The sequence below is a fragment of the Cimex lectularius genome, unplaced genomic scaffold (genome assembly GCF_000648675.2).
Source record: "Cimex lectularius strain Harlan isolate CLEC.00 unplaced genomic scaffold, Clec_2.1 scaffold57, whole genome shotgun sequence".
Lineage (NCBI taxonomy): Eukaryota > Metazoa > Arthropoda > Insecta > Hemiptera > Cimicidae > Cimex > Cimex lectularius.
This window is the reverse complement of record NW_019392642.1, coordinates 268023-281124: the sequence shown is the minus strand read 5'-3', so window position 1 is coordinate 281124 and position 13102 is coordinate 268023. Positions and strand designations below refer to the sequence as shown.

General features: G+C 34.0%; 1 protein-coding gene across 5 annotated transcripts in view; it reads left to right on the top strand.

The window, feature by feature from the left end:
• Window positions 1-13102, top strand: part of LOC106661824 (cytosolic carboxypeptidase Nna1) — a 51542-nt gene that overhangs the window by 8637 nt on the left and 29803 nt on the right. For 3 of the 5 annotated variants that reach the window (XR_002910832.1, XM_014385499.2, XM_014385495.2), the window contains exons 1-2: window positions 9526-9737; window positions 12290-12352. The exons of 1 other annotated variant lie outside the window; for it this stretch is intronic. Coding sequence is in view for 2 of the 4 variants with exons in the window: in XM_014385499.2 (XP_014240985.1) it covers window positions 9641-9737; window positions 12290-12352 (160 nt within the window). In the remaining 2 variants the exon portion in view is untranslated. Of the gene's footprint in view, window positions 1-9525; window positions 9738-12289; window positions 12353-13102 lie in introns of those variants that run through there. One more of the 5 variants, XM_014385498.2, reaches the window with a different exon arrangement.

The window sequence follows — 13102 nt, the reverse complement described above, 5'->3', positions numbered from 1 at the left end:
AACAGCTTAATAGAACTCCTGAATAATTCATGTTTCTACAGTCAATTATTTTCAGATGATGGTACCATAATGCTCACAGATAGGGATCCCCTGACTCTTTCACTACCGATGGAAAACACCATGGGATTGCTTTATGGTTGTAGTGACAAAGGTTTATCAATTAATCCTGCTAAACTAGAATTGATAATGTTTAGCAGGAGAACATTAGGTAATTTTAAAACCCCTAAATTTCAGGGCATAGAATTAAAGTTAGTGGATTCAATCAAATTCCTTGGTGACGCTTGACAGGAAGCTTGATTGGAAAGATCATATCAATAACATATACATGAAAGGCATTATCAATGGTACAATGTAGGAGAATTGTCTGTAAAACATGGGGAATCAAACTATGGGTACCCACATGGCTATATACTGCAATTATTCTACCTAGATTATTTTTCGCAGCTTTAGTATGGTGGAAAGGTCTAGAAAATAAATGGAACAGTAACAAATTAATGTCATTTCAAAGACTAGGTTGCTTGATGATGACAGGAGCATTTTCAACTACACCCACCCTAGCACTTGAAATCATACCAATACCACACCTCTTCACATTGAAGTTAAGGTCAGACCACTAATCAGCTGCTACAGATTAATTAGCGAGGGCAACTGGAATCATAAGTGCAATAACATAGGCCACTCGAAAATCTCACAACTATTGAGTAAGGTTAACGGTCAATTATTAAGCGTTAGTGATAAAAAGATTAAACCCCTTTGGGGAAAAAGTACTTTCAGGTAGTCACTCCTTGTGAATATAACTGTAATGTGGATGATGACCATCGTAATATAGACTGCTATACAGATGGTTCACTTATCAAAGGTAAAGGGAGCGGTGCAAGAATCTATATACCTAAATTCGGTATCAGTATCTCCTCCCCCCCCTTTTGGCAATAACACCTCCGTTTTTCAGGCGGAAATCTGAGCCATTAATGTGTGTTGTAGAACACTTATGGAAAATAAAATCAAGGCTAGTCTTAGGTCATTACAAAAAGATTTGCCAACATCTACACTGGTGGAGGAAACTGTAGATCTTATCAACAGAATCACTTCCAGGTTTGAGAACAGGGTAGCCCTTATTTGGATACCAGCACATAAAGGACACTATGGCAATGAAGAGGCGGATAGCCTGGCCAAAGAAGGCTCTAATATTGCGTTTGTCGGGCCACAACCGGTATTACCTCACTCTATGAGCACAGCGAAAGAGAGTATTAAAAACTGGGGTATGAAACAATTCCTTAAGGAATGGAATCTATCCTCCGGACACAGGCAATCGAGTTTGTTAAGGAGATCAAACCAGCAGAATCGAAATGGCTATTCTCTAACTCAAGGAAGGGAATTAGGAGGCTGATAGGTATTCTGACGGGCCACAGCCCAATGAGAAGACACCTCTCCGTAATGGATATTCTACCAGATCTCTTTTGCCGTTTTTGCGAAATAAAAGAAGAAACGGCAAGGCACTACCTCGCAGAGTGTGATAGGTATGCTAGGTCTAGATGTGAAATCGTAGAAGGAGAGGACATCACCAAACCACTCCCCGAGATTAAATGGTCCAAAATCTTGGGGTTTGTGAACAGGTCCAAGAGATTTATGCAGGACACGTGAGCCGACCAAGTCCCGGACCTTTTAAGGATGGGGCACGGGTCTACCCAGGCATTTAACCCCTCGGGTCTTGGTCGCCCACCCTTATAATATATATAACTATTGCTATATTGTTATATTCAATATTGTGAACTATAAATTCGACTATGGTATTAATCTTATGTAGTTTATATTAGGCCCAGAAGATTTTTATAAATTAAACGAAACCTCGGCATGAAGTTGGGAGGTTCTGTGTTTCTGTGATCTAATACCTGATTATCACGTATACACAAGGTCGATACATCTCTTAACAATATTCATGAATTGATTTTCATGTAGAATTTCCCAAGGGAAATGGGAAACTAGGGAGAAGCGTGGGCTCTAGTCAGAATGTTTTGTAGAGTTGATTAAATTTATGCGTCCGCTAGTTCTCGCTCTTCTTAGCCTTCAGGGAAGTCTGAACGTTTCACCTATCATGAAACGCCTTCGATTTCCGCTTTTGACGTACGTGCAGAATGGCAGTTACTTGTCAAGACTCGTTCTTTCCACGTCAGTCGGTTATAGCGTGAGAGAAAAGCTTTTGCACATTTGTTTATGAACACGGAGAATTATTCGAATGTCAAAAACGGAGGGATTAAGAATTAATAAGAATTAATTCATGCGAAATGTATATCCAGTCAACTTTCAATGTCCTACTTAAGTACGTACGATTTGTCAAGGTTCTTAAATAATTATATTTATATCATGCATGCGTGTAGTAGTTTTATAGAATAGAAAATACTAAAAATCGGTTTTTCACGATGATTTCTCATGATGATGTTCATTTAAAACTACGGTTCAATACATTAACAGATTCAAACTTAGGAGGTTTTTTCCATTCCATATTTACTGGTAGCTCTCAGTATTATCCTTGTATCTTTGTAGAACGCTATGGATTATCTTGTAATATTTTTCCGTGTCTTATTAGTATAGAACAGCACCCCTCCTGGAGAAGGGAGGTAAGAATGGTATTGTATTTGTAAGAAGGGTAAAAAGCATTTTGCGATAATAAAGGTAATAAAGGAAGAAGGGGGACTGGCACCCTGACCCGGATATTGACAGTCAACCCCCACGTCTATCGACCTCTTCCGGTCTGAAAGCGAGCGGAGTGTGCGTCTCGTCAAGTCGTACACGCGTCCTCCGTTTCACGAAGCCCGCCGACATGTAAATATTACCGATTTTCCAACTCTTCCTTCCCCAGTCGACCCCCGGCATGGCGAAGCTCGACACCATCAAAGGTAAGACGACTTGGGCGCCGCTTAACCCGGACTTGACAAGTACGGACACGAGTACGTTGATCACCAACTGAGTTTATCATTAACCAAAATTTTTTTAAAAACCTAACGTTTTTTAAGTAAACTAGTTCATAAATATTTTTCGTGAAACTATGTTGAAAATTTAATGAGACGTTTTTGAAATATAGCCGTTTCAGTCGGTTAACGACTTCACAAAAATCGAAAAAATTTTAAGTTTAAAAGCATCGATAAATTTAAATACAAAAAAAATATTTAGGGGTCTATAGAGGTGCTAAAACAAAATTTCATATTAGTTCAAAAAAAATTATGATCTTTGCTTGAAAAGCATTCGTTTTTTAGAAATTTTTTGTTTAAAGATACAAATCAGAAAATTTTAGAAGTCAAAAAATTGATAAATTTAAATAAATTAAAAAATTATATTTAAAGATTTGTAGAAGTTCTAAAACGAAATTTCATATTAGTTTCTCCAAAACAATTATGAACTTGTTTACTTGAAAAGTATTCGGTTTTTAGAATTTTTTTGTTTCAAGATTGCTGACAAATTGGAAAATTTTAGGGGTCGAAAAATTGATAAATTTAAATTTAAAAACATATTTAGAGGTTTCTAGAAGTGCTAAAACGAAATTTCGAATTAATTTCACGCAAAAAAATTATGGTCTTGTTTATTCGAAAAGTATACGGTTTTTAAAAATTTCTTTTTAAAGATTTCTCACAAACCGACAAATTTAAGGTGTCCAAAAATAGATAAATTTATATTTAAAAAAATATTTAGAGGTCTCTAGAAGCGCTAAAAAGAAATTTCGTATTAGTTTCTCTAAAAAATTATGACCTTCTTTACTTGAAAAGTATTCGGTTTTTAGAATTTTTTTTTTTAGATTCCTGACAAATCCGAAAATTTTAGGTGTCAAAAAATTGATAAATTTAAATAAAAAAATATGTAGAGGTACCTAGAAGTGCTAAAACGAAATTTCGAATTAGTTTTACGCAAAAAAATTATGATCTTGTTTTCTCGAAAAGTATTCGGTTTTTAGAAATTTCTTGTTTAAAGATTTCTAACAAATCAACAAATTTAAGGGGTCCAAAAATTGATAAATTTATATTTAAAGATCTGTAGGAGTGCTCAAACTAAATTTCATATTAGTTTCACGAAAAAATTATGATACTGTCTACTTGAAAAGTATTTGGTTTTTAGAAAATTTTAGTTAGATTTCTCACAAATCGAAAAATTTATGGGGTCCAAAAATTGAGAAATTTATATTTAAAGAAATATTTAGAGGCCTCTAGAAGTGCTAAAACGAAATTTCAAATTAATTTCACGAAAAAAATTATTTCCTTGTTTACTTGAAAGGTATTCGATTTTTAGAAATGTTTAGTTTAAAGATTTCCCACAAATCGGAAAATTTTAGGGTCGAAAAATTGAGAAATTTAAATTTAAAAAATTATATTTAAAGATCTGTAGGAGTGCTCAAACGAAATTTCATATGTTTCACGAAAAAATTATGATCCTTCTACTTGAAAAGTATTTGGTTTTTAGAAAATTTTAGTTAAAGATTTCTCACAAATCGAAAAATTTATGGGGTCCAAAAATTGATAAATTTATATTTACAAAAATATTTAGAGGCCTCTAGAAGTGCTAAAACAAAATTTCAAATTAATTTCACGAAAAAATTATGACCTTGTTTACTTGAAAGGTATTCGGTTTTTAGAAATTTCTTGTTTAAAGATTGCTGACAAATCCGAAAATTTTAGGGGTCAAAAAATTGATAAATTTAAATAAAAAGAATATTTAGAGGTCTCTAGATGTGCTAAAACAAAATTTCAAATTAATTTCACGAAAAAATTGTGACCTTGTTTACTTGAAAGGTATTCGGTTTTTAGAAATTTTTAGTTTAAAGATTGCTGACAAATCCGAAAATTTTAGGGGTCAAAAAATTGATACATTTAAATAAAAAGAATATTTAGAGGTCTCTAGATGTGCTAAAACGAAATTTCGAATTAGTTTCATGCAAAAAAATTATGATCTTGTTTACTCACAAAATATTTGGTTTTTAGAAAATTTTAGTTTAAAGATTTCTCACAAATCGAAAAATTTAAGGGGTCAAAAAATTGATAAATTAAAAAAAAATATTTAGAGGTCTCTAGAAGTTACCGACAGTTAGTCAAGTAGTTTCACGAAAAACAATTTTGACCTAGTTTACTTGAAAAATATTTTGTTTTTTGAATTTTTTTTGGTTATTGATAAACTTTGACATCTTTTATTATATTTTTATTGCAATCTATATAAAAAATGCTGTAAAATGTTATATTCACATAGTTTATTTGAACAAGTTGAAAGGCGAAATAAAATTATTAAAAAAAGGAAAAATTTCAACTTTAGAAAAAACAATTTTATGAAGCCAGTTCCGATTCTCAAGAAGTATTTGTAGTAGGATCACCAAAAAAAATGTTTGGTCCAAATCCGTGACCTACCAACCTAGTCCTCTCCTTGTTAGTCACATCAAGTGTTATCAATCAGTATTGTAGTCCATAGTCGAGTACCACCACGTACGCTTTCTTCTTCTTACAATGCACATATCAAATGTTCCTTCCTGCCATGCTGGATTATTTGTCATCTCGCTCTCTCTTTCTGTCTCAAATTGACAAACGGTCAACAATGCAGCCTCGATATTTCCCGGCCATCGGGGTTGCGATCCTTTTAGTCTTGGCAAAGTAATTTACAGCTTAGCGTAAAGATTCAATGTTTCTCTCGGATGACGTCGTTGAGCGACTTTGAACTTGTCACGATTTCCCGAAATTTCACGAGGCCGTTAAAATTGGGCAACTTGACAAGTTTGGAAACTGGCCCTAATTCAAAACATATTCGCCCACTTTTAAAATTATTGAACCAAGTGCTAAAACGTTACTCGCTTAAAAAGTAATTTATGCCGGTATAGTTTCTTTAAATTACTTTTTAAGAATGATGTATTAGGTCTCTAAAAAGATGGGAAATGTCTTAAAAGGAATGGTTGGTTCACACGCGCATCGCGTTCACGTCAGTCTACTGTCAAAAGAATTACCACACGTACATAAACAGAAATGCGAGGCCTCAAGGTTGTAAATGGTATTATATTTTATTATAAATCGTCGAAACCAATGTTCACTAATAACCGCCAACCACCGAAAAAAAAAAAATAATAAACAAGAGGAAATATTAAAGATAGGATTTGTGTTGTAAATCTGGCAGAAATAATAAGAGATGTGCAATAAGTTGGCATTCATTTCCTACAGCTGACGCCAGATTTTAAATTGAGCACAAAGCTAGATAACATTTTAAGGAAACATGGAAAATAGAAACACGGAAATAAATTACTTCTCAGAAATTTATTTACTTTAGCTCAAATAGAGACTGGCCAAGTATTTTATCATAGATATAATATTTAATTGGTGATAAAATTAAACATCGGTAATATAAATTTTTTTTTAAGTTTTAGGACCGGCAACTACATTGGTCATCGCCAGCCCTCCATTTGTCCAGGCGCCTTAAGCCGGGAACACACTTACCCGATGCAACGCTATGCGATGCTATCCGACGCAAATCCAAAGTCGATTTTTCCATAAGATTGTGTCACCCCTGTGCACATCTGCCCGATGCTATGCAACGCTACCCTACTCTACGCTCTGCGATCCCCACTGTCCAGATTTTCGTCAAGTAGCACCGAGTACAGTCGAAGACAAAAGAACAGGACACTCATAATTTTATTTCAAACTACATGTATTATTGTCGTTATATTAATTACAACCTACTTATTTTAATATAAATCAAATTAACCGAGATCAAAAATTCATTAGTGTTTATGAAAAAAAATTAATGGTTTGAATTAGAAAATTGATCAAAACACCGGAATACATTTAAATAACAATTATTACACGGTTTTGCTCATAAAATTTAACTAGCAATTTATTTTTCATGGTTTTGCTCATAAAATTACACCGTTTCCGTCGAGTAGCGTCAGACAGGACACTCATATTTTTTGTAGTTTTTTTTCAAACTATGTATATGTATTTGTCGTTATATTAATTACAACATTCTTATTTTAATATAAACCAAATTAAACGAGATCAAAAATGCATTAGTGTTTATGAAAAAAAAAATGTTAAACAGTTTGGCAGAAAATTGATCAAAATTCCGGAATACTATTTTTTGATATAATGAATTTAACTAACAATTTATTACACGGTTTTGCTCATAAAATTTAACTAACAATTTATTTTATAGTTCTGCTCATAAAATTACACCATTTTCGTCGAGTAGCGTCATAACAGGACACTAATATTTTTTGTAGTTCATTTCAAACTATGTATATGTAATTTTGTCGTTATATTAATTACAACATTCTTATTTTAATATAAACCAAATTAAACGAGATCAAAAATGCATTAGTGTTTATGAAAAAAAATAATTTTAATGGTGTGGTAGAAAATTGATCAAAATAGCGGAATACCATTTTTTGATATAATGAATTTAACTAACAATTTATTACACGGTTTTGCTCATAAAATTTAACTACAATTTTTTATTACATTGTCTTGTTCATAAAATTTAACTAACAATTTATTACACGGTTTTGCTCATAAAATTTAACTAACAATTTATTTCATAGTTTTGCTCATAAAATTACACCGTTTTCATCGAGTAGCGTCTCAGAACAGGACACTAATATTTTTTGTAGTTCATTTCAAACTATGTATATGTAATTTTGTCGTTATATTAATTACAACATTCATATTTTAATGTAAACCAAATTGAACGAGATCAAAATTTCTTGTTTTTATAAAAAAATTATTTAATTATGATGGTTAGGAAGAAAATTTACCAAAACACCGGAATAACTTTATTTACAACAATTAAATGTAACTAACAATTTATTTTTCATGGTTTTGCTCATAAAATTACACCGTTTCCGTCGAGTAGCGTCAGCACAGGACACTCATATTTTTTTCAAACTATGTATATGTAATTTTGTCGTTATATTAATTACAACATTCTTATTTTAATATAGACTAAATTAAGCGAGATCAAAAATTCATGAGTTTTTATGAAAATTATTTAATTATGATGGTTAGGCAGAAAATTTATCAAAACACCGGAATAACTTTATTTAAAGCAATTAAATTTAACTAACACTTTATTACATGGTTGTGCTCATAAAATTTAACTGACAAATTATTACATGGTTTTCCTCTTAAAATGCATTAAGAACAAGAGGCGATTGTGAAACTGATTTTTGATACGCGCTGTGTGACTGTACGTGGCGTGCGCTTGACGTCGCATAGATGTGCAAAACCCTACCAAAACATGGCAGGGCGTCGGGTAGCATCGGGTAGCGTCGCATAGCGTTGCATCGAGTGTGTTCCCGACTTTAGGCTCAAAAATCTGACTACTGTACACCTTTTTTTTTATTATTTACATGTTTCAAAGGTTCTAGTTCTAAACAATCCTACTATCTTCATCTTCGGGTTTGTGTTAGCTAGCAACTTCTTTTATTTTTCCATATATTTGTTTTCGATTTTTTCTCCGTCATCTTTCGCTCCTCGTTGATAATTTTTATTATTAACTTTTTGACATCTTTTTATATTTGTTTCGGATCAATTTACGAGCAAAGAGGATTACAAAAATCAACACAAAAATTAACACAAGTTTGAGGTAATAATTAACACAAACCCAGTTAAATATAAGCAGCAACAAACTGTTCAAAATTACATGTGTTTTGAATACTGAGGTTTTGACAAACGACAATAGAAATATTTGTAAATTACTGGAAAAGGTATATTTAATTTGTTTATTGAAAAAAAAAAAATAGCAATAAAAGACAAAAATCTATAGAATTGACAGAAACATTCAGCTGATTTTTTTTAAGTCGAGTCGCTCGAAGGTCGAAATCGCGTCAGTCCCATGTGTATTTCATCGATCCCAACGAAAAATTAATTTAATAATGATAGATGGCAGATAAACATGAAAATACTTAGAAATGTTTTCTATGAGGACCGATATAGATTGTTCAGCAGAGCTACAATATAACGCTGAAAACTCGGATCGATCAGGCCTGTTTTCGCGTCACCACCCCAGAAATGCATTCTTCTGACCAACAGAAATATTTCATTCCCCAAAAAATACCAACACATCACAATATGACCTCTTAGTTGAGTATGAGTTTACACTAAGGCGTTTTCGATTGTTAGATAGTACTGACCAATAAATACAAAATAATTTTTGAGATTCCCAACATTGCAACAGCTTTATAAATTTTTAATCGAATAGTCGGCCTACAAAATGCGTCCTTCTATTGACCCAACAATCGTAGAATCCAGTTATTTTGATATGTCTGACATAACAGGATAAAAGTTTTCATCCAGTTTTATTATCGAACATATGTTTTACTGCCACACTGGGCACGCAGAGCGTGATCGTACGATAAATACCCGTAAAATAAAGCACAGATATAAAATATTTAACTGGAAAGGACACGGGATAACACACTAACACAAAAAATGAACCCGCTGAACTTCTTAAAGGCAAATAAAAAAGGATATTTGATTCATACAGAAGAGAGAAATGTTCGGTAAGGGAATAGGTAGGCACCGGCTCAATATCCTCCTCACTAAAATCATATGTACGTACATAGATTTTTTTACAATCTTGGTCGGACTAACAATAAATTTCTAATTTGTATATTTTTAACTTTTCGGTAATGAAAGTAAATTTGTTTTGTGACAAACTCTCGGTTGGGGGAAATTCACGTTCGACGGATTCAGAGACTGAAGATGAAGAATGGGAAGAGCGTTCGGGTATGTACACCGTCTTGGCAATTTGAACAACATTCAAAAAAATTCAGTCGTAAAACCCCTCATAGGCAAGTTATAGAACCGTCTTGGGGTTAGTCTTCATCGGTGGAGAGGGATTGAACTGATGCCATCTTTATTATCTATACCAACGGCTTTCCGGGTCATTCACTTAGGTCAAATTGCATGTGGATAAAACAATTAAATTGAACAATATATAAAATTTTAATATTTCAACAAAGATTGCTGAACGTTTTACTAATACAATTTATATTACTTTTTAACTAAAACACTACGTAATGGGGACATGAAGCTTAGAGAATGCATAGTGGTCTACACTGATAGTTAAAACTTCTGGAAAATAATTTTTTTAGGCGCTAAATTTGTGTAATGTTATCAGTATCGCTACTTAGCATGTTTAGGTTTATCAATCGTAAAAATCTGTGTCATCTTTTCATTTAGTCCATTCATTTAGTTCATTGGGGGTGGCGGGTTGTCAAATTTATCTCTCGGCAAATATTTATGGCTGAGGTGTGAAATTATTCGTTATGATCTTTATTAATGAGTTTTAGAATTTCATTCACGTCGGGAATATTTGCCTCTGTGTATATTTCTTACATATCAAGGAGCTCCTGTTTTTTTATTAGTTTCAATATGCGGTTTTGTACAATTTGCGCGTTTTTTAATTTCTATAGCTGAGGCAAACCTCATTTGCCTTGCACAGCGAGGCCTAAGAAAAATTCCTTAATTCGAATTGATGGACAAAATAAACTCACCACCCTTAAATTTTAATGTTCATATTTTAAGGTTTGGTAAAAATAAGTCATTTAAAAAAATTATTGCCTAATTAAAAAAAGAAAAAAAGAACAAGAAACAAAAAATTCCAAAACAAATAAAAATGTTGACAAACAACAACTGTTTTGTCTTCTTTAATACCGAGTATTTCCACCTCCGGCACGAATCACGTCCGTTAAACGCGAACGAATGTATGCTTTAAAAAAGAGTTCTGGAAAATTTGAGGGATTCTTTCCCTTCATCAAGAACAGCCGTTTCCGGCTCTTCTTGGGTGTTAGGACCTGGGTTTCGCCGTCGTACACTTTGCTTAAATTGGTCCCAAATGTCTTCGATTGGGTTCAAATCTGTACTTCCAGCTTGCCACACAATAACTCAATTCCGACCTCATTCAGGTGACTATCACGTCATCCACAATACGTGCTCTGTAGGTCATGCATCATGCATTTGCAAGAACATCTCACAAATGTTCTTCGATTATGTTTTGTAAGTACCTCTGTGAGATAGAGATCTTGCTAGCAAAACAAATTAGGTGCGGTCGTCCAAGGAAATGCCACCCAGAACAACAATGACCTAACATGGAATGCCACCTGAGAAACCATACAGCATGGGGCAACTTTCACCTCATCCGTAAGGAGAACTCGTCCCCAAACTTACAATGCCTGGCCATTTCCACAATACGTGCTCTAAGGGACCTGGAATTATCCTGCATTAGGAAAAATCTCTCAAAGGCACTACATGTTCTTCGATTATGGTCTTGTATGTAGCTCTGAGAAGTTAGAGATCTTGCTAGCACGACAACCAATTAGGTGCGGGCGTGCAAGGAAATGTCACCCCAGAACATAAATGACTGACTTGGAATGCCACCTGAGGAACCGTATGGCATGGGGCGTACCATTCTCATGAGCGTCTCCACATGAAGATTTGATGGCAACTTTCACCTCATCCGTAAGGAGTGAGTACTCGTCCCCAATCTTCCAATGTCCAATTCACACGTTCCTGTGCAAATTGAAGCCGGGCCATTTTCTGAGCTGATCTTTAAAAAAATAGATCCTACTGACTGTAAGTTGTTTTCAACGTCCGGATTTCGAGCTTATAGCTCATCATCAGGTTGAAGGAGTTCTCGAAATCCGTATTGTTGAAAACAACTTAATTTGTGCAATTTGAAAGTTGGAAGATTTGTTAACCACGCTCACCTTATCAGTAAGGAGAACTCGTCCCCAAATTTCCAATGCCTGGCCATTTCCGCAATACGTGCTCTAAGGGACCTGGAATTATCCTGCATTAGGAAGAATCTCTCAAATGGCAATACAAGTTCTTCGATTGTGGTCTTGTACGTACCTCTGTGAAGTTAGAGGTCTTCCTCGCACACAATTTGGTGTGGGCGTCCAAGGAAATGGCACTCCATGTCCCTTACTGGAAAACATCCCATAATTTTATGCTAAAACTATGCTTTCACGTTTAAAAAACGTATTCAGTTTTTATTTTTATTTCGACTCATTAATCACAGTTTTGGTATTAGAATTAACAAGTTTTACGTCAGTTCTTGAACAATTCAATAAATTAAAAGTAAATATTTTGTACTCAAATTATTATTATTTTAAATGTGGAATTAAAGCCAATTGGGTCTGGGTGTTTATAGATATTGCCGTTGCCTTTCAACAGAGGGTGGAAAATAATTGATAGATACATACCATTTTTTCCATACCAATGCGGTATTGTTACTGGTAATAACAATTAAAACCTACCATGTCTGTTTTTGATAGGTACAACTAATGGAAACCCATTCTGTGATACATTTGCGTCAATGTGGATTGGTTATTCTACAGGTACGTGATTAATGACGTTACTACAGTTATAAGCTACTATAGTTAATTAAACGCGCCGTTATTTTTAATGCTACATCGTTAAAACTATTTGTTATGAAAGGGAATCTTTTGGAAATTAAACGAAAATAATTTTAATTTATGAAATGCTAAAATAGACTGACAATTTAACTCGGTTAAAAATAATGACGTTATAGTGTTATTAGAGAATCATAAATTTCGACTTCTCCAAGATAAAACTGATAGTCACGTTAGCATACACACAAACCTAGAGTATTCTTCATTCCTCGGCATAATTTGAGGGTAAGCTCCTCCAGTCACTCAAATAAATACATTCATTCCAATACATATCACATATATGAGGTACAATTAAAAATATTCAATGCCCTGAGATATTGGAACAGCGATTTGTGCCTGTTGCCCTACTGAAGGCCGTGCATAGGACAGTCGAGAAGTTTGCGGATTTAGTTTTTTGCAGATTGTTATTATATGCTGTACCATCTTTACTCATGGGAGTTGAGACCCATGAGGATCTTTAACGCCCGGATTTATCCCCGAGGGACGCCCAGTGCTCTCAAAGATAACACAAGGAAGATTTTACATACATGGACTTGTCACATCCTTTGGCTAGCGAGGTGGTGCAATGCTAACCAAGTTCAGAAGTGCCCTAAAAAGAGCATATCCATACACGTGCCCTGAAAAAGGCAGTTTTGTGGTATCCGGCACGGCCTTTCACTACCCCCGGTTAGAGAA